Source organism: Apiospora kogelbergensis (genome assembly GCF_038363985.1).
Source record: "Apiospora kogelbergensis strain CBS 113332 chromosome Unknown utg000001l_segment0_segment0, whole genome shotgun sequence".
Lineage (NCBI taxonomy): Eukaryota > Fungi > Ascomycota > Sordariomycetes > Amphisphaeriales > Apiosporaceae > Apiospora > Apiospora kogelbergensis.
Genome location: NW_027117418.1, coordinates 4,993,969 through 5,012,048, shown reverse-complemented (window position 1 = coordinate 5,012,048; position 18,080 = coordinate 4,993,969). Strand labels below are relative to the sequence as shown.

The 18,080-nt window shown below is 54.1% G+C and overlaps 5 protein-coding genes across 5 annotated transcripts; 3 read left to right on the top strand and 2 right to left on the bottom strand.

Moving 5' to 3' along the window:
- Positions 1–502: 502 nt before the first annotated feature.
- Positions 503–2,362, bottom strand: PG998_001597 (MFS general substrate transporter; the record flags this gene model as incomplete). The annotated part of the gene is made up of 5 exons (XM_066868415.1): positions 503–976; positions 1,043–1,168; positions 1,234–1,490; positions 1,589–1,784; positions 1,865–2,362. 5 exons carry the CDS (start codon positions 2,360–2,362, stop codon positions 503–505), a joined length of 1,551 nt encoding a protein of 516 aa, XP_066736830.1.
- Positions 2,363–4,596: 2,234 nt separating this feature from the next.
- PG998_001596 (uncharacterized protein) lies at positions 4,597–6,621 on the top strand (the record flags this gene model as incomplete). Its single annotated transcript, XM_066868414.1, has 4 exons — positions 4,597–4,889; positions 5,021–5,100; positions 5,178–5,503; positions 5,572–6,621. The coding sequence occupies 4 exons, from the start codon at positions 4,597–4,599 to the stop codon at positions 6,619–6,621; spliced, it is 1,749 nt and encodes a 582-aa protein (XP_066736829.1).
- Positions 6,622–8,496: 1,875 nt separating this feature from the next.
- Positions 8,497–9,478, top strand: PG998_001595 (uncharacterized protein; the record flags this gene model as incomplete). Its single annotated transcript, XM_066868413.1, has 3 exons — positions 8,497–8,935; positions 9,077–9,293; positions 9,355–9,478. The coding sequence occupies 3 exons, from the start codon at positions 8,497–8,499 to the stop codon at positions 9,476–9,478; spliced, it is 780 nt and encodes a 259-aa protein (XP_066736828.1).
- A 3,378-nt stretch (positions 9,479–12,856) lies between these two features.
- PG998_001594 (CFEM domain protein) lies at positions 12,857–15,036 on the top strand (the record flags this gene model as incomplete). Its single annotated transcript, XM_066868412.1, has 8 exons — positions 12,857–12,980; positions 13,115–13,225; positions 13,285–13,469; positions 13,579–13,615; positions 13,703–13,770; positions 13,886–14,336; positions 14,404–14,934; positions 15,002–15,036. The coding sequence occupies 8 exons, from the start codon at positions 12,857–12,859 to the stop codon at positions 15,034–15,036; spliced, it is 1,542 nt and encodes a 513-aa protein (XP_066736827.1).
- Positions 15,037–15,996: 960 nt separating this feature from the next.
- On the bottom strand, positions 15,997–16,269 carry PG998_001593 (uncharacterized protein; the record flags this gene model as incomplete). Its single annotated transcript, XM_066868411.1, has 1 exon — positions 15,997–16,269. The coding sequence occupies one exon, from the start codon at positions 16,267–16,269 to the stop codon at positions 15,997–15,999; it is 273 nt and encodes a 90-aa protein (XP_066736826.1).
- Between the last annotated feature and the right edge of the window lie 1,811 nt (positions 16,270–18,080).

Genomic DNA, 18,080 nt, shown 5'->3' with positions numbered 1-18,080 from the left:
CGACTTTACTAGCTCTGCTGGTTCATGAGACTACTAACACCATGCTCTCATTTATTCATATATATACTAAGTGATATAGCGGCAAGGGGGTTTTGAGATAATAGTTCTATTTCTTTTCTCACGAGGGATGGATGCACTTGGTGTTTGTTGGAATGCGATACCCGACCCTGGCAGTCAGTTCTTGTTGATCTTTTCTCGCCACTCCAGTTGCCAACGGGCCTACATCGGCGATTCTTGCCACGCTACCACTCAATCGGTTTACATATCGGCGGCTAAGGGCGAAGATCTCTACTTGAATCATAATGATTTTACCGGATTGCATTCTCTCCTGTGACAACATCCTGGAAAAGAGCGCCGAAGTCGAGAGTGTGGGGAGTGAAAGCTCCTCGAAACTTCTTACCGTATTTACGATGAGTTTGATCTGTACAATTTGCTCGTAAATCGTAGAAGCTCATGATCTTATTGTTGCGATGGTGGCTACTGCTATATGCTCCTCCACGTTCTAAATCAAATACCTGAAACCCTTGCGCATCCGCAGCGCCTCGTCCTCGTCCTCGATGATCTCCTGCTGCGCGGCGTCGGTGTGTGTGGCGGCGCCGGACTGTTCGGCGAGCTCGAGGCGGCGGTTGAGGCGGGACAGGATGAGACGCACCCCGAAACAGCCAACGATGGTGATGCCAAACATGGCGGTGACGATGCCGTAGCTCTTGCGGTAGCCGTTGTCGGACAGGCTCCAGACGTAGGAGCCAGCGATGTTGCCGAGCTGCGAGAAGGCGTTGATGAAGGCCAGGGCCACGGCGCGCTTGGCCGGCGGGCGCGGGAACGACGAGCTGATCCACGAGTAGAAGACAATGAAGCCGGCGTACGAGCTCGCCTGCAGGAAGAGCGCGATGTAGCGCGCCACCACATTGCTCGTCGACATGCTAATGATGAAACCTACAAGGCCGGCGCAGATGGGGCCGGTAATGTGCCAGAACTGGGTTTTACGGGTCAGCACTTCTCGCCGCGGGCACAGACGGGGACAATCAATACGTAGACTTACCTTCTCGCCGGTGCTGTCCGAGTGGTGGGCAACAAACAGAGAAACAATACAGGAGAAGACCCATGGGGGAGCGCTCATAAGCAGAGTCGGCACGTAGCTATAACCCAGCGTCTTGGTAAGAGTAGGCTTTGGAGATGGTCAGCACGTTTTTGCACGAGTGTAGTTTCGGGTAGAGGAGGCCGGGCACGTACGAAGAAGGCGTTGAATGAAAGGCCCACGACGTAGGCGGTGAAGGTCAGACTCATGAGATACATCTTATAGTCCTTCAGCGCCATGAAGAGACCACCGAAGGCGCCCTGACTCTCGGCGTCCTCGTCCTTCTCGCCCACGTCCTCGATCATACGGAGCTGGGCGACGTCCAGCTCTTCGGCTGTGAAGCCACGGGTGTTATGCGGGAGATCCGGCAGAACAAACGCCGCGGTGATGGCGACCAGCATGGTAACAGCCCCTAAAAATGACCGAGTGAGCCAACATTGCCCCGACTTGATTGGAAAATTCGTGGATGAAAAAAAGGGGAGGGGGCGCTAGCTTTTGCGCTGAACTTACCTTCGATCCAGAAGAGCCATCGCCACGCTGCGTGTCCCAGTGTACCTTCCATGTTAGACAATACGCCAGCACCGACAAGGGCCGAGAAGGCGTTGGAGATGAGGTTTCCGCAGAAGAGAATGGCATTTCGCGTCGTCAACTCTTTACGGGTATACCACTTTGACAGAATCATCAAAGCTCCAGGGAGGAAAGCGGCCTGGATGCCAGTAGAGGTTAGCACTCGAGATGGCTCTGGCAAGAGCAGACTACGGCTCGTGGATCGATGGCAAGACATACCTCGACGAATCCCAGGAAGAAGCGAATAACAACCATGTCGGTGAAGTTGTTGGCAACGCCGGACAGAGTCGAAATCAGACCCCACAAGAGCATGACGGCGGACAGGTACAAGGATGGTCGCGAAATGCGGTTGATGTACATGTTGCTCGGAACCTGCATCAGGATGTAGCCGACATACAAGATGGACAAGCAGGTCGAGTATTGCGCATCGTCGAGGTTCAGGTCATCCTGCAGACCCTTGAGGCGAGCGGCGGCGATGTTGTTCCTGTCGAGGTAGTTCATGATGTAGATGACGACAAAGAGCCCGCAGCGGGCGTCGAGCTTGCGCTTGAGCGACTTCTCGACGCGCACGCGATGGGCCGGGTCCATCATGCGGGCGTGGGCGAAGGGCAGGTTGGGGTCGACGACGGGACTGGGCATCTGCTCCAACTGTTCCTCCCTCCGCTTGTGGCTGGGGTCGGGCAGCGGGGTGGCCCTGGAGATCTCATCGTCGGCCATGACGACGAAGCGTGTGTGGTTGCGTGCGGAACGAGCAGGTCAAAGCCTCGCAGACTTTGTTGCGGGATGGTCACACACAGAAGAGAAGTCAGCGGGACGACGGCGATCTGGGGGTGGGTAGGGCCATTGCTTATATACGGAACAGACGACAAGGAAAAAACAGGCGAGACGACAGGCGACAGGCGACAGGCATGGTTATGACGGAGTCGGAGAGGCTAGTCGCAAAGACGGAGTGAGCGACTAGACGTCCTCCCCCGCCTTGGCTTCCACGCTTTCCACAAGTAAGCCTCCGTCGAGGAAGGACGTCTCTGGGGGAGCAGGAGGGGAGGCCAGCCAGAGGCCAGCCAGAAGCCAGCTGCCGTGGGGCGGAAGCTGGAACCGCGGTATGAAGGCCCCGTAGCGAAATCTCAAATCACCAATCAGGGCCGGCCGAGCTGGCCCTTCCTCGGCGTCTTGGCACCCTGGCCTCCCAGCATCCGCACCGCAACGAACGATTTTGGAGAAGAAGAGAGAGAGAGGGGAAAAAAACCATCGTCGGTGGTGTCCGCTGGGCCCGCCACACTGATGGATCCCATTACGGGACATTTGCTGGAGAAGACATGGGGTGGCTAGAATAGTGAGGGAGACTTGGAGACGAGTTGGCTGGGGTATGGGGAAATGCCAGGGCTGTTGGGGGAGGACGAGTGGGCGAGTGGACGTGCACCACCACCACCACTACCACCACCACTACCACTACCACCACCGTCACCCCATGGCTTCCCCGACTTGTTCCGGCTTGCACTGCCGATGTTCTCACAGCAGTCCGCATTCCGTAGTCGGTCGCTGCTCCCTGTCCAAGGTCAGGCAAGGCCCACTTACCTGTCGGAGCTACCTGATAAAGGCGAAAGGGCGATACCACAAACAACACGATCCCTAAAGCGGTGAACTACCCAACTGGCCAACCCGGCCGTCTACGTCGCCTTTGCTGTGCAAATACGCGGCCAGGCTTTTGGCCAATGCATTGGTCTGTCCTAGGGCTTGCTATCTGACTGCGCTTGTTGGATCGAGACGCTGCCTGCACCAGTGCGACGAGAATGCAGGAACAAGACGCGGCAATATTCGGGGTGCCGCTGTAGCCCCTATTGTGGATGAGTCGTGTCGAAAGGGGGAAGCAGCCTGAGACATGATAGCAAGATTGCCAGATTGCCATTCGCAGTCTCAAACTCTGAAGTGAGAAGGGCCATCACATCCAGCATGCCGTGCCGCTCTGGGTGTGCATGACCGCAGTCGGGAGCCACAATGGGGTGCGTGTGCAGGTTTGACATCGAGACACTGACGACCAGGTGACATCCTGACTTGTGTACCTCGCTTCGAGTCCGACGAGGTCGGTAGCAAAAGCCATCCTTCAGAACAACAACGGAAGGCGGGACGGCCTGGACGGGACGGGTTCGGCAGGAAAAGCAATTTCAGATCTTGGCCATGACGAAATTGGAAACACGCCTCGCCTCTCATCTTCAGCTACATCCATAGAGCCTAAGGCATATATTTCAACGAGGTCTACATCGCTTGAGTTGCCCGCAACCTCTCGGCGTACGTGACGTCCAGATTCGATGTCAACCTCCTCCAGACGAGAGGAGGATGCGCACTAGATAGATCAAAGCGCCCAACGAAATTATGGGATTCGACGCCGGCTCGTTGTTTACCTTTATCAGGAGAAAGCATATACTGGACGCGGTAAAAGCTGCAATGGTGGTGGTTGGAAAGAGGTGGATGGATGGTCTTCATTTCCACTTGGCCAATGAGACATATCAGTCAACTCATCAGGCGGCACAAGACCCGAATTTACTACCTCTTATATGAGGCGGGCTGACGGACTCTGCCAGTAACCCGACATTGGCCTTTCTGAGTCAATCACGTCCTTCGTCGATCCATTATTGGCCCGCCCGGCACCTTCATGAAAGCAAGCCACACTGCATGATGTTCATCAGCCATCATGAACCATTCTGTTTGCCCGAGGGGGACTTGGGATTCCCACGTGTGGGAAAGCAAGCCCCTGGGAAGTAAATGTCTGAGCGTTTCTCTGTCCTCTTTATTACCATGACCTGCTGCCCTGCCCCCGAACCTAACGACTCCCGCGATGTTTTGCACCTTCTTAGCCACTGCCCATTCTGTAATCCGGACGAGCAGAAGCCCTGCCAACGAACACTCCTCAGCCTTGACGGTAGATGCCGAAGGTACACGGGACATTCTTCATCATGGCTCACAACAGACCACGCCATACGCCGCAGGCCTCATCAGTGGCGCCCACTCTTGTAAACAGCCCAACCATTGGGGGTAGACACTACGAGGAGATGGAGAAGGAGAAGGAAAAAGAACCTCAGACCACATATGAGTTCCGCGACCGCGACCCGGCAGATACGGGAAGCTTGCGCCATGGCGTAGAACCCGCCTCCCATCTTTCGGAGACAGCACCCCAACCCACCGAGGCCGAGAAGATAAACGGGAAGGAGGCTCAACTTAGGAAGATGGCACCGAGTATCCCGGAGGCGTCAAGCTTCACCTCATCATGCTAGCAATCTGCTTGGCTGTGTTTCTGATGGCTCTAGAGTAAGGCTTGGGATCCCACCGTGAAAGAATCTCCAGAGCGCCAAGTATTCTCTAACCAGAAGCACCTCACAGTAACGCCATCATCGCGACGGCGATACCCAAAATCACCGACGAATTCCGCAGTTTGCCTGATGTTGGTTGGTATGGAAGTGGTTAGTTCAACTCGCTCGTGCCATCACACAAGTGCCTGGTCACCCATGATTGCTAATACATACATCCTGTGTCTTAGCATACCTTCTTACTGCCGCGGCCCTGCAGCTCCTTTTCGGCAAGCTATACACCTTTTTCAGCATCAAATGGGTCTATCTGGGTGCCGTCGTCACCTTTGAGCTTGGGAGCTTAGTTTGCGGAGTGGCCCAAAACTCCGTTACTCTTATCATCGGGCGTGCCGTGGCCGGCCTCGGCTCCGCTGGACTGATGTCGGGATCCCTCCTGATTCTGGCGCATAGCGTCCCATTGTCGAAACGCCCCATCTATTCAGGCATGATCGGTGGGCTATACGGCGTCGCGTCGGTAGCCGGCCCTTTGTTGGGCGGTGTCTTCGCCGACAAAGCCGTACGTTCCAAGCCACCTGCTCTCCCTGGCAAAGTCAGACAATGTGCTTACCATCAATATTTATCCAGACGTGGCGGTGGTGTTTCTTCATCAATCTTCCTATCGGTGCCGTCACCATTCTCGTCATCGCCTTCTTCTACGCAGACCCCGAGTTGACTAGGCCTTCGGCCGAGTCCTTCGTCGAGCGCGTAAAGCGCTTCGACCCCGTGGGAACCGCGATCTTCATGCCAGCCGTTGTCTGCCTTCTTCTCGCCCTGCAATGGGGCGGCACCAAGTATCCCTGGGACAGCAGCCGCATTATCGCCCTCTTCGTCATCTCCGGCGTTATGATCCTGGCATTCCTGTATGTTCAGCACTGGCAGGGCGAGAACGCGACAGTGCCCCCACGAATCATGAAGAACCGCTCCGTGTGGACCAGCTCCCTTTTCGGCTTCTTGGCGACGTCTGCCTTCTTCCTCATGGTTTACTACTTGCCCATCTGGTTCCAGGCCGTGCAGGGGGCCTCGGCCGTCGACTCGGGCCTGCGCAACCTGCCCATGCTCATCAGCGTGGTCGTGGCATCCATGGTCGCCGGCGTGGCGGTGACGGTCTTCGGCTACTACACGCCGTTCATGATCGCGGCCACGGTGCTCATGTCCATCGGGGGAGGCCTGCTGTCGACCTTCCACCCGGACACCCCGCGGGCGGCCTGGATCGGCTATCAGGTCATCTTCGGCTTCGGCGTCGGGCTGGGCATGCAGCAGCCGCTCATGGCGGTGCAGGCGGTGCTCAGCATGGCGGACGTGCCGACGGGCACCGCCATCGTCGTCTTCTCGCAGACGGTCGGCGGCTCCCTCTTCATCAGCGTGGGACAGTCCATCTTCACCAACCAGCTCGTCAAGTCGCTCGCAGCCTACGTCCCGACGCTGAGCCCCGCCATCGTCCTGGCTTCGGGCGCGACCAACCTGCAGAAGACGCTGCCCGCCGGTGATATCGCCGGGGTCACGCTGGCGTACAGCGAGGGCTTGACCAAGGCATTCTTGGTCACAGTGGTATGCTCCGTGTTGAGCGTTGTCGGCTGTGCTCTCAACCCGTGGAAGAGCATCAAAGGCAAGAACGTCGAGGCGGGCTTTGCATGAACTTGGGACCCCTACTCCCCTTATCCTTGGCTTCCTTTTGTCTACATATAATTTTATCGCGGATCTTTGCGATGCCGGTGACGGCTCCAGTCCAGATCAACCTGTAATGGCTCGATTTAGATCCACCGGATCCACGAGTATCGATGGAAGGGAACCAAGCACCAAGTCGACCGTCTGTCGGTCCTAGACGAGATGCCAAATGGTGGTGCTTCCACCTTGGCAGTTACATACATAGTTATAATTATGACTACGTCAGTCAAAGTTTGCCTTCTTCTTCCTCTTCTTCTTCTTCTTGTTCGTGGGAAGATGGGAAGCGCATGCTGCTGCTCGTCGCGATCCGTCTGATCCTTCTGTCTTGTCGATCTGGGCGGGCCCGGTTTTCTCTTGTTCCCTTAAATAACGGCGGCGGGGTTTCCCGTCTCCCGTCTGCCAACCGCCCCGTTTCGTTACTGTGCCGCCCACGCCCAGAACACGCCCACTACCAACACTGCCAACTGCCTTACTGCGCTGTGACCGAGTTGCGGCTCCCAAGCCTTCAAGGCTCCAAGCCTCCAAGCCTCGCATCAAACACGGCCAGTTTCGAAACTGTTGCAGTTGGCGACGGAACCCATCAACCTTCGTCAACCATTATCCCCGGCCACCTGCCATTTTGAGAGAATTGCACTGGGGTCTTTGATCGCCTCTCGTCGCAATCATGGCTCCATGACATGTTCGTCTGGTGAGATGGGTGAGCCACACGCAGAAACGCAATCCTTCGTCTGATCTCCGCGATTTCGCTCCTCTTCTTGGCGAGATGCTGCTGTCCAGACTCAGCAACCATGACCTCCCCCTGCCCCCGTCTCTCCACGGTCTTGGCAGATGATGCAACAGTATTGGTGATCCAATGCCAGTTGATCTTCGTAGTTACATGGTGTGCGAAAGACAGGATATTGCATACGCCTGTAGTAAGTAGTCCAAAAACAACAACAACACGCTCGTAGCATTGTCCATAGCGGATTCTCGGTTTCAATATCTTGCCAATCTATAATTCGAATAGAGCTAAGGTTAAAGATAAGCCTACACGCGGCAAGCTTAAAAAACTTTGGGGCATCTGCCGGCTAGTGGGAGAGTCGCAAGAAAAGTATGGAGTTCAGGGGGCGATTGCGCTGTAGGGGGACACAGGCGCTAAGGCGTGTCAGAACTGAAGGGTTCCCGCCATCTTGGCTAACCACCAAAACGCACACCTAACGGGGCCACCAACAGCGGCCAAACACCTCCCAAGTGCCAACGTCAGGCGTCCTGGTAAGATCCCGGTTGCGGCTCAAGTCGAGTCCAAGCGATGGGCCCAACAGGCCGTCTTGGCTTGTTTCCAAGTCATCGGCGTTGCGTGACCTTGCATCTCTTGGGACAGAAAGCTTTGACGGCTCCATCCCAACTCTGTTTTTTTCCGTCTAGACCTTCAGCTTTTCCCATCTGACAAGTGTATGATCTTCATTTAGTGAGATGAGCAGTCCAATCCTCGTCGATCAATGCCACCACTTGTTCTGAGCGGGTTTGATGTTTCGAACGCTTCCGAATCACCTCCCTAAGGGGACCTTGGGGGCTTGGCGGAAATGCCCTCTGTTTCTATATAATGATGCCGTCCGGCACTCGAGGGCTTGAACATAGTCCATCATCAGGATCATCCATCTCAACCACTCATTCTCCAGCTTACCTTTCGTTCCCGAGTAGATCTCGACCTTTTTGTTGCCTTCTTCCAAGTTCTGTGAACTTATTCCCATTCGCTCCCGTAACATATTCTCAACCGACAAGTCCGGCACCCGGTCTTGATTCTCTTCTAACCACACACCAAATTCCTTCTTCCTGGCCCAGTAAACCAACCACCTCAGATTCAAAATGAAGGTCAACTCGGTCCTCGTCGCCCTCTTTGCGGCTTCCTCCGTCACTGCTGCTGCCATCAGAATTGACTCTCGTCAAACTGGTCTGGAGATCCGTCAGAACAACAACGGTAACCAGGGCAATCGAAACCAGGGCAACCAGCAGCAGGGCAACCAGCAGCAAGGAAACCAAAACCAGGGTAACCAGCAGCAAGGCAACCAGCAGCAGGGCAACCAAAACCAGGGCAACCAGCAGCAGGGCAACCAAAACCAGGGTAACCAGCAGCAGGGCAACCAAAACCAGGGCAACCAGCAGCAGGGCAACCAAAACCAGGGCAACCAGCAGCAGGGCAACCAGCAGCAGGGCAACCAAAACCAGGGTAACCAGCAGCAGGGCAACCAAAACCAGGGCAACCAGCAGCAGGGCAACCAAAACCAAGGTAACCAGGGCAACAATGGTAGGTAGCCCCTAAGCCGACACTCTCCCTTTCCTTTATGGATAGCCTTTCCTTTATGGATAGAACACTCGTATACGAGCTCTACTCTAAGATTAGAAAGAGGCTCGTCGCTTGCTTGATCATTAGCTAATATCCTACCAGGTAACGCCGGAGGTGCCACTGATGCCGGAGGTGCCGCTGATGCCGGAGGTGCCGCCGACTTCGGCAGCTGCAACCCGGCTATGGACTTCCAGCTAGGACGTGCTAACCGTAAAGCTACGGAGGGAACGTTCTTGCCTTCAGATCCGGCGATTGCAGCCAAGCAGTCGGACGCGCTTAATCCCAATATAATCACGAACCGTATTTGTGATGAGTTAACGTGTGTATAAACCGTACCAGAATTGGCATATAATAAACTTGTAACTAACAAAATAAAACAGGAACTCGTGTGGCGCTAATGCGGCGGCGAAGGCTGTCTGCAAGCAAGCCCAGGCCACCGTCCAGAGCCTCGGCACGAAGGATGCCTCGACTGCCGACGCCTTCAACAAGGCTCTTGGCCTCTAAGCATATCCTATCCGCAAGTTAGCGCGTGGCCACACGGGGTTAGAATCTTATTACGAGGAGAAATCAGGAGGGAGAGAGTAGAGAAAACCACGTGCGTGATTGATCTAATGTAACGCATTTGGGATACTGTTATCCGGGCAAGAATGCCGCAACGATCCTGGGTCCTCTGCTGTAGTGACTGAGTGGTTGAGAATATAACGAATTATAATTCAAAGCATCTAAGTTGGCGGGTATGTGGCATTTCTTGTTGGCAGCTTTGACCATGGAAGAATGTAATGGGTTTCCGAGACCACAATCAACGTCAATCAAACCTGGCCCTTGGACTTCATGCGAGAAACGTGGCTGTGGGTCGTGGTTGGTCTCCAGGGAAGTGAGCACATCGCGATGGGCATCGGCAGTTGGGAATAGTAGCTAGTAAGCCTTGCTGTACATATGTACAGCCATCTGTACGCGGTGAAAATCCAGCTACAGGGTACAAGTAGCTGCCCTATAGCGACTGTTGACCCAGCGCGCTCCGACCTTCAGATCCTACCCTACTCCTCACTTCCATTATATGGGGTATGATGCAGGTGGCTCGAGATGGAACAATGGGATATTTTCTACCCGTATTGTGTGTAGGACGCGGTACGCCATCTACGCGATTGCCAGCTGTTAATTTTTGCTTGCCCCGTAGGTCGTCATGTCGCAGAGCCCGCCAAAAAGATTTGCGGATGCTGGTGTCATAGGTCGCATATGCGCGGCATCACCAGACCATGCTTTTGACCGTAGACATGTCCGCATTTGAGAGACATCCGCCATATGATTGAGTCCACGTGCCTGCCACGCGAGACCGGATGGGCGCGTCCGCAAAAGGAAAAAAACCGGTTCATAGGAACCCAAGTGAACGGAGAGAACGGATCATCGCGGGGCCCATTACTGGATGAAATAGAGAGAAAAAAACACAATCCCAAGAACAATAGTTAACACCCAAATCAGATGTCAGAATCATCCAATAGGCTGGCGTTTTGACAAGTGTTTTTCACGTGTCCCCATGGTCCCATGGCCGTGGCGATCCCAATTAACCCTTGTGAGTATTGGGGGAAGGAGTTCGAATGCTTCACGTACTGTCAAATGCGACGGACGGCTGGACGGTGGTATCGCCCCTCTCTGACATACGACGAGGCTTCGAGGTAGCTTTATATTTTGTTTGAATTATGGTTCGTCTTCTGTCGACCCTCGTCCCCACTTGCGCTTTGGTATTACGGTTGCGTTGAGGAAGATAAAGTCCGGCGAGGGCGGCGGCAGGACGGCGGCAGGACGGCGGCACGGCAAAGGTCTTGTGCCCTGTGTGGTCTTGGATGCGACATTGTCATCAGATTGAAGCGGAAGGAGGCTCGAACTCTTGAGTGCTCTCCATAAGTCCATAAGTCGCCCTCTCTAAGCGAGCTTTTAGGGAGTGGAATGATAACTGGGACCCTCGAAAATAAGATACTTGCCACCTGCAGCTGTGTTGGTGGAGTTCGGGCGCAGAAGCATTTGGCATGCAGGCGGGACTTGACTTTAATGAGCCGCAGAGCACAGGGATAAGGATCGAGTAGCAGCGATTGGCTCATCAACTACCTGTCGTCGAGACGGTATGGGAAGGGGAAGTCCTACATGGCTGCCGAGGTTCCAGTCCAACTGGATTCTTTTGACAGTGCACTATGTTATTGTACACACCGATGCAACTCCTACTGCAGCAGCTCGCATAGGAGCTAGAAGGGGAAGAACAAACCAAAACAGTGCCTAATGGGTTCTCCTAATGTCCGGCTGCCGAAAAGCCTACATATGGGGGTTTTCCTGCTAACCGTTATCCCTGCAAGATCCCAAGCGGGCCATTGACATGGAGCGCCGTTACTTCGGGCTTCCAATCACCACATGTCGTTGCCTCGTCCCTTGTCGCTTCTCAGTCCAAGCTAGGCCAAGGCCGGCAATCTCGCCCGTGACGGGTGATCTCGACTAAGAAGCAAGCACCTCTTGGCAGGAGGCTTTTCAACTAGCAAGAAGTAAGCGGAAACAAAGGCTGCAGCTTGCAGCTCGCAGCTCGCAGCTCACAACTCGCCTGAGGAGAAGCAGGAGAAGTGGCAGGGGAAACCGCCGCTTCTTTGTTTGGTGCTAACCCACCGGCAATGCCCGACGTCGTCTACCAGAAGTCTACGAGTCTGGTGTTTGACCTTCTGAAAGCAAGAAATTGTTTCAGCCCACGCAGCCCACGCAGCCCACGCAGCCCACGCACCACGCTGTCAATCTGATAGGGCGGGAGAGGCGTTTACCATGTATGAAGAAGCTTTTTAGTACGGAGTACGCTTCGCAAGCAGGATCGATGAACCCAAGATCTGTATCTGTGGGCGCCGCCGCCTCCTAGCTCGTCTGGACTTTGCGCTGATACCAGCCCAGCCTGTTCAAATTGTGCCATGCTCGCTCATTGATAGGTAATTGTTTGCTCAGCCAGAGGCATTTCTGCAGGCCATGCAGGTACTCCGTACTCCGTACTCACAAGCTATGTGCCCCCTGCCCCACGCTTACCAGAACCGGGGACAGCGACAGAACCGACGCTTTGTAACGTGACTTTCAACCACTTCTCATGCCAAGTATGCCCATCGAGGGTTTCTAGTCCCGCTTGCAAGCCCCGCTAGCGCTGCCTATACCTGGCTTCTGGAGGCCTAATGCTTACCGGTGTGTCAAGTAGGCACATTCAGTCTAGCCGTAGCCTAGATGGGCAGTACATAGCTCCCTTCCGGTACCTGACCTGACCCATACATACCTACTGCCGTCAGGCTAGCAGGCTATCTTGCTATGTAGCTAGCCCTCTGGCGTACGACATATACCAGGACGAGATGAGTAAAGCATCTCGTTGCAGATCCGGCCATAACCAGAGGGAGATCTCCAATCTTTCTGTCGACCCACCTGCCACTAGGGGAAACAGGCGAGTCCTGGACGAGACATGGCTGCATGGCCCAGCTCGCGTTCCCGAAGCTCGATTGCGCAGGCTGCCCCTGGACTCTACATACGGGACCGGCTCGGCTGCTTTAATATCAGTGAAGCACATCCCTCCCCCATGCAAGCTCTCTCAGCCATGCTTTAGTTCTTGCATCTGTTGTTCGCTACCATCAAACCTCCTCCTCCTATATGATGTTTGATTAGGCCAGAGCAGTGTGAACCTTCGTATCTCTTTTCACCTTACTTCTTTGACTTATACTATACTCACCGCGAGAGACAATCCAGCCAGCGGCAACTTGACGAAGACGAGGACGGGGAGGATATCACGGCGTTTTGGAGGACGCCTAAGGTGCCAAGCACCCGCGATATAAGGGAGCAACTCGAGCCCCAAGAAGCAACCAGCAAAAACCGACTTCCAGGATGCGCTTTTCAGCCTTCGTAGCCCTGGCCGCCATCGCCGTTCAGTCAGTAGTGGCGGTCAAGTCAGACATCACCCAGGCGGCCAAGGCCGACATCATCAAGGGCCCTCCCGCATGCGGCGTCAGTGAGCCCAGCAGTCTTTCCTTGAACTCCGAGTCACCATCACTCCACCGGCCTATTTCTTCCATCTGTCCAATGGAACCTTCACTAAACCGAAACCGTGAGAACAGCTACGATGTATCGAACACACACTCATAGAGACAAGGCTATGTTCACCAAAGAACCAGACCTGTATCTGCACCAATGCTCCATTGAACCACGCGATTGAGTTGTGCGTTACATCAAACTGCACGATCAAGGACGCATTACGTGAGTGTCTTCGTCTATGCCAGTATGTGACGATGGACTTTAGCTAACATGTATCTCAGTCACAAAGAGGTATTCCACCCAAAGTTGCGGCATCCCAGGCAAGGATCGAACCGAACTCGTCTGGGTCTTGGGAGTTACTTTTGGTGCCTTAGGCCTTGCTGCATTCTTTCTTCGCTGCGTGGCTCGACTGTACGTCGGAACCCATGCTTGGGGTCTCGATGACTGGTTCATGTGCGCCGCAGTGGTAAGTCTCCCATCCTTCTGTGATATTCCCCTGACATCGGGGGATCAGCCGTCATCTGTTATTCCCGATAGATACCCAAGTTCATTGCTGTTTTACTAACGCTTGACAGGCCTTGATGGTGCCACTATGTGCCATTTCAATTCCTTGTGGGTCATCCCCCCTTCCCGGGTTCTTGCGAAACGCTTATAGCATGACGATATATCACAAGAATACCAACTGACCAATCAATATAGTGTCTCAGCACGGTCTCGGCTTGGATATGTGGAATGTTTCGTTCGAAGGCGTCAACGATATTCTTTTCGTGAGTTACCCTGGAGCTTCGCCATAACTGCTCCCCTCCTCCAATAGGGGGAAGAGGAGGGTGGGATGACGCCGATGCGGAGAGTTGCACTGCTAACATGCCTCATCTGTTCTAGTTGTATTACTGGGATGAGATGATATACATCACATCGCTGGCCCTCACCAAAGTCTCCATTTTATGCTTCTACCTGAAGGTCTTCCCAGCCCGATCGTTCCGAAACGCCACCTACGTCCTCATCGGGTTGAACCTGGTGTACGCCCTCACCTACGACTTCATGTTGGCGTTTCAGTGCCAGCCCATCGAGGGCGCCTGGTTGTTTTGGGACGGAGAGTACAAGGCCAAGTGCATTAGCATCAACATCCTGGGTTGGTCGGCCGCTGGTGTCAACATCGTGTTGGACATGGCCACCATTATTCTGCCGCTGCCCCAGCTATTCCAGCTCTCCATGTCGATGAAGAAGAAGGCACAGATCGTGCTCATGTTTGCTGTCGGGTTTTTTGTCACCTTCGTCAGCATTATTCGCCTGCGGTCCTTGATCGAGTTTGGCACAACACAAAACGTCACTCGTAAGCTTGCCCCTCCCTTCTGACACGCGATATATCAGCTGGTACTAATCACGTCCAATTTATGCAGAGGACTATGTCGAAGTAGGATACTGGTCGACGATCGAGGTACCCGTCGGCATCATCTGCGCCTGCATGCCGGCGATTCGCTCGCTCTTCAGCCTGGTGTTCCCAAAAGTGTTCGGGACGACGCGTGTGGATAAGTCGAGTTATGCGCTCAACAGCTTCGGGGCAAACTCCAAGATGTCGTCGGCGAACAAGCTGAAGAGTCAGGCCAGTACCGGCGGCACCCAGATCAAGGTGAAGCAGGAGTGGGCCGTCATGAGCAACCCAGTCAACAACGAGAGCGACGAGCACCTGGTGGGGTTCGACCGACAGATCGAGGCCGACAGCGCCGGCCCAACGCGCAAGATGACTCTGCAGCGCTCGCCATCTTCCCCTTGGCAGGACGACGAGAAGACGATAAGGCAAACCACCAGTAGAGGGGGGGTTCTAATCTCTCTCTTGTTGTATTACTATCTGTCTTTTACTATCGTCATTGCCATCGCGTCCCGCTGCTTCTGCGGACGTCTTTCCGCAAGCGTGGCTCGTCAACGAGAGGGTTCGTTTATTTTTATGGGGTTCAGGGGAAAAGGAGTTCAAATGTTGGAATTCACTCCACGTCCCAGATATAGATATGGAGGGTGTATTATCGACGACATGACAGACCAGGGAAGGCCACTACAGAGGCCCCCTCATTTTCTTCAATGTGTATATTTCATCCCGTCAGCAGGGAAAACATAGCTACGATAGACATATAGCAGCATCACAGTGTTCATTCACACACAGCATTAGCAATCAATGCACGGGCCGTCGCTTTTACATGACAGAGGCCCACCTCTTACATACTTACACTGAGAAAAGTTCGTCTCATGATTTCGGCTTGAACCCGAAGGATTGATAGGCGCCGCGATGTAACCGCAACTACGCGTACGACGAAAAATGCAACGGGTGGCGGGCGGCAGGTATATCGGCGGACGAGTTATAGGTGCGTGTGGGACGATAGGTAAGCGCTATCTTGTCTGGCTTCTGGTCACCAGAATCCCCGTCGCGGTACATCATCCTGTTCCGGGATTTATATCCGCAGCAATACCAGCAACCGAAATCCGGAATGCCGGATCCTTGGATCCTTTCAGCCTCCAGGCTTCCCCTTCCTGGTCGGCCCCGGTCGTGAAACGCTGATGGACGCTCCACAAGTGGAGGACGAGAAGAGCTAGAAGGTCTTTCTCAGCAGATTGCATTTTCCTGCCTACATACATACATCGTACGGCCCTGCAAACTCCGCTTATCAGTCAAGACTTACCAAGCACTTGCTTCACTGGTGACTTGGGTCGACATCATCTCCGTAGATCATCTTCCCCATTTACTTCACAATCGTGGTCCGATGTTTTATCGGGCGGCCCCCCCCTTCCCCCTCTCCGCCACTTGCATGTATGTCCGATTGATCTTGGAGTATCCTGGTTGAGCCAACTCTTGGTCTCCGCTCTGCTGAGGTACATGCTACTAATAGATGCACATGCTTACTTCCAGCAGACAGTGTATGTCGGTTTCTCCGTCATCACACTCACTGTGCCGCCGCTATCCAACCTTCCCCATGCAGAGTAGACAGCGGGCAAGTGTGCCCTCACCCCTCCAGCTTCGTTTCGTAACTCAATCCTTGCCGCTTGTCTTTGCCCGTCAGCTTGCGCCAAAGCTTCTCGGACCGGGGTATGTCGCCGGCCGCCCTACCGGCCGCCACCTTCTGTTTGAACTCGGCGTAGGGGTCCTCGCCCCGCGCCGCCGCCTCGTCGCGCCGCTTCTTAGCCGCCACGTAGAACTCGTCGTCGTGGCGTTCGGCGTCGGCGCTTGCCACGGCGTAGGCGCCACCCATGGGGGCTGCTGAGGCAGTTGCGGGCATTTTCTTTGTTGCTTTTGTCCGTTGGACGGCAAGTGTTTGTTTATTTGTTTCGTTGACGTCTTGTGTTTTATGGAGTCGACAGCGAGGACCCTAGATGTGGCAGTGCGTTGTCTTGTGGATAAGGGCTAGTGTGTATGAGAAAACCTGTAATTCCGACTTTTATGCTGCTGGCTGATGTAGTCGCCGTTTTTTTGGTTTTTTTTGGCGGATTTCGACCAAGTCCCTGCAACGGCAAAACAGGCTGGGTGCTCTCACGACATATATACACATTGCTATGCTTGCTCCCCATGGTTTCTGCCCCTCACATACGTCGGCTATGTCGCGCCCAAGGCGCAGCATCGTCATGTGGCTTCAGCCGCAATCTAGCGCCTTCGTTGTCTTCCTCCGTGTCCATTCACCACCACCACCATTGCCATGTGCCAAGGACAAGACATGAGCGCCGTCCAACGGCCAACGGTTTCCCTCACCCCCCCCCACACGTTCAGTAGTTCGGTCTTCGGTACGTGCGGGACATACTCTCTCAAACGGGGCTTACTGCAACACTGGCACAATGGTTGAACCTGGCACACATAAAAACACAATTCCGGGGTTGGAGAAGAAGCTGGACGAATGTTGGTCTGTTTCCGCCTAATATTAAGACCTTGCTCGACACTCGACTACGTATATACATACTTGGGAAAGAGTGCCGCTACTGAATGCCCACCAAGTCTAGGTTGTTGCACTGCATCGTCGACGATATACCCAGGTACCGTACAACCGCGAAGACTTGATAACACCAAGTCACGGTGCAAGAGCCCAACGAGTTCCTGTAACAGGGGCGCACTGTTCTTTGGCTGGCGGGCATGTCCCCAGGCCTGTCTCTATCTAATACATGGACTCGTGGGCCATATCTATGTAAATTGGCCCATGGTCTGACGTGCAACTCTGTCCCGCTTCACTTACCGAAGTGTCTGGCCCTTCCTAGTCCATCCAGTACACGGTTCACAACTCGACCTCATTGTGGAAATGTTCGTTGCCATCTAGCCTTTGTCATCTTTCCCACCCTCCTGTGTATGCCTACAAACTTACTCCTGTGTGTGGTGCCTACCCTTCATCTCCTACGTGGGGCGCTGTTCAGTTGCATGTATGTTTCTGATCTCGCTCACTCGCGGCGCCTGGAGCAACTGTTCTGCCCAATGTGACCCGGCCCGTGTCCATCCACTACTGTGCCACATACTCGTGGACTGGCATCGTGGAGCGACGAGATGGTGTCGCACCAAGAAGGAACCTGCAGCCTCTGTAACTCACCAGCTGGGGACGCGTGGCTTCCGACCTAAACCTCGAAGCTTTTCACGGTAAATGGCCAAGTTTGAATGGGGCTTGGAGAACCTTCCTACTCAGAGCCATGGTCTTGGCTGAGCATAACACAAAACGTGGACACAGATAATGCAAGAAGAGCTGACATGGTAATTGTTATGAAGCAAAGACACACCTTTTGTTTGCATTTCTAGTGGTATCCGCTGAGGCAGACAAAAGATAAACTGTCTACCTCCTGAGAATCAATACTCATTACAATTAACGCCGAAATGCTTGAATTCCATGACCGAAAGCAAAGGGCCGCAGACACGCCTGGTTGATTTCCTCAAAACGCCTGAATGCCTGAAAGAAGACCTTATTTCCACTTTTCGAGCTGCTTCGTCGTCCTGCCACTTCAGTTTCTCTTGTTCTTGTTCCTTGCCTTTCTCTTCTTCTTGTTCTTCTTCTGCTTGGCATTGGAAGCCGTGAAGCCGCCACCACCTTGCTCTTGCGACTTCTTATTCTTGGCTTCAGCC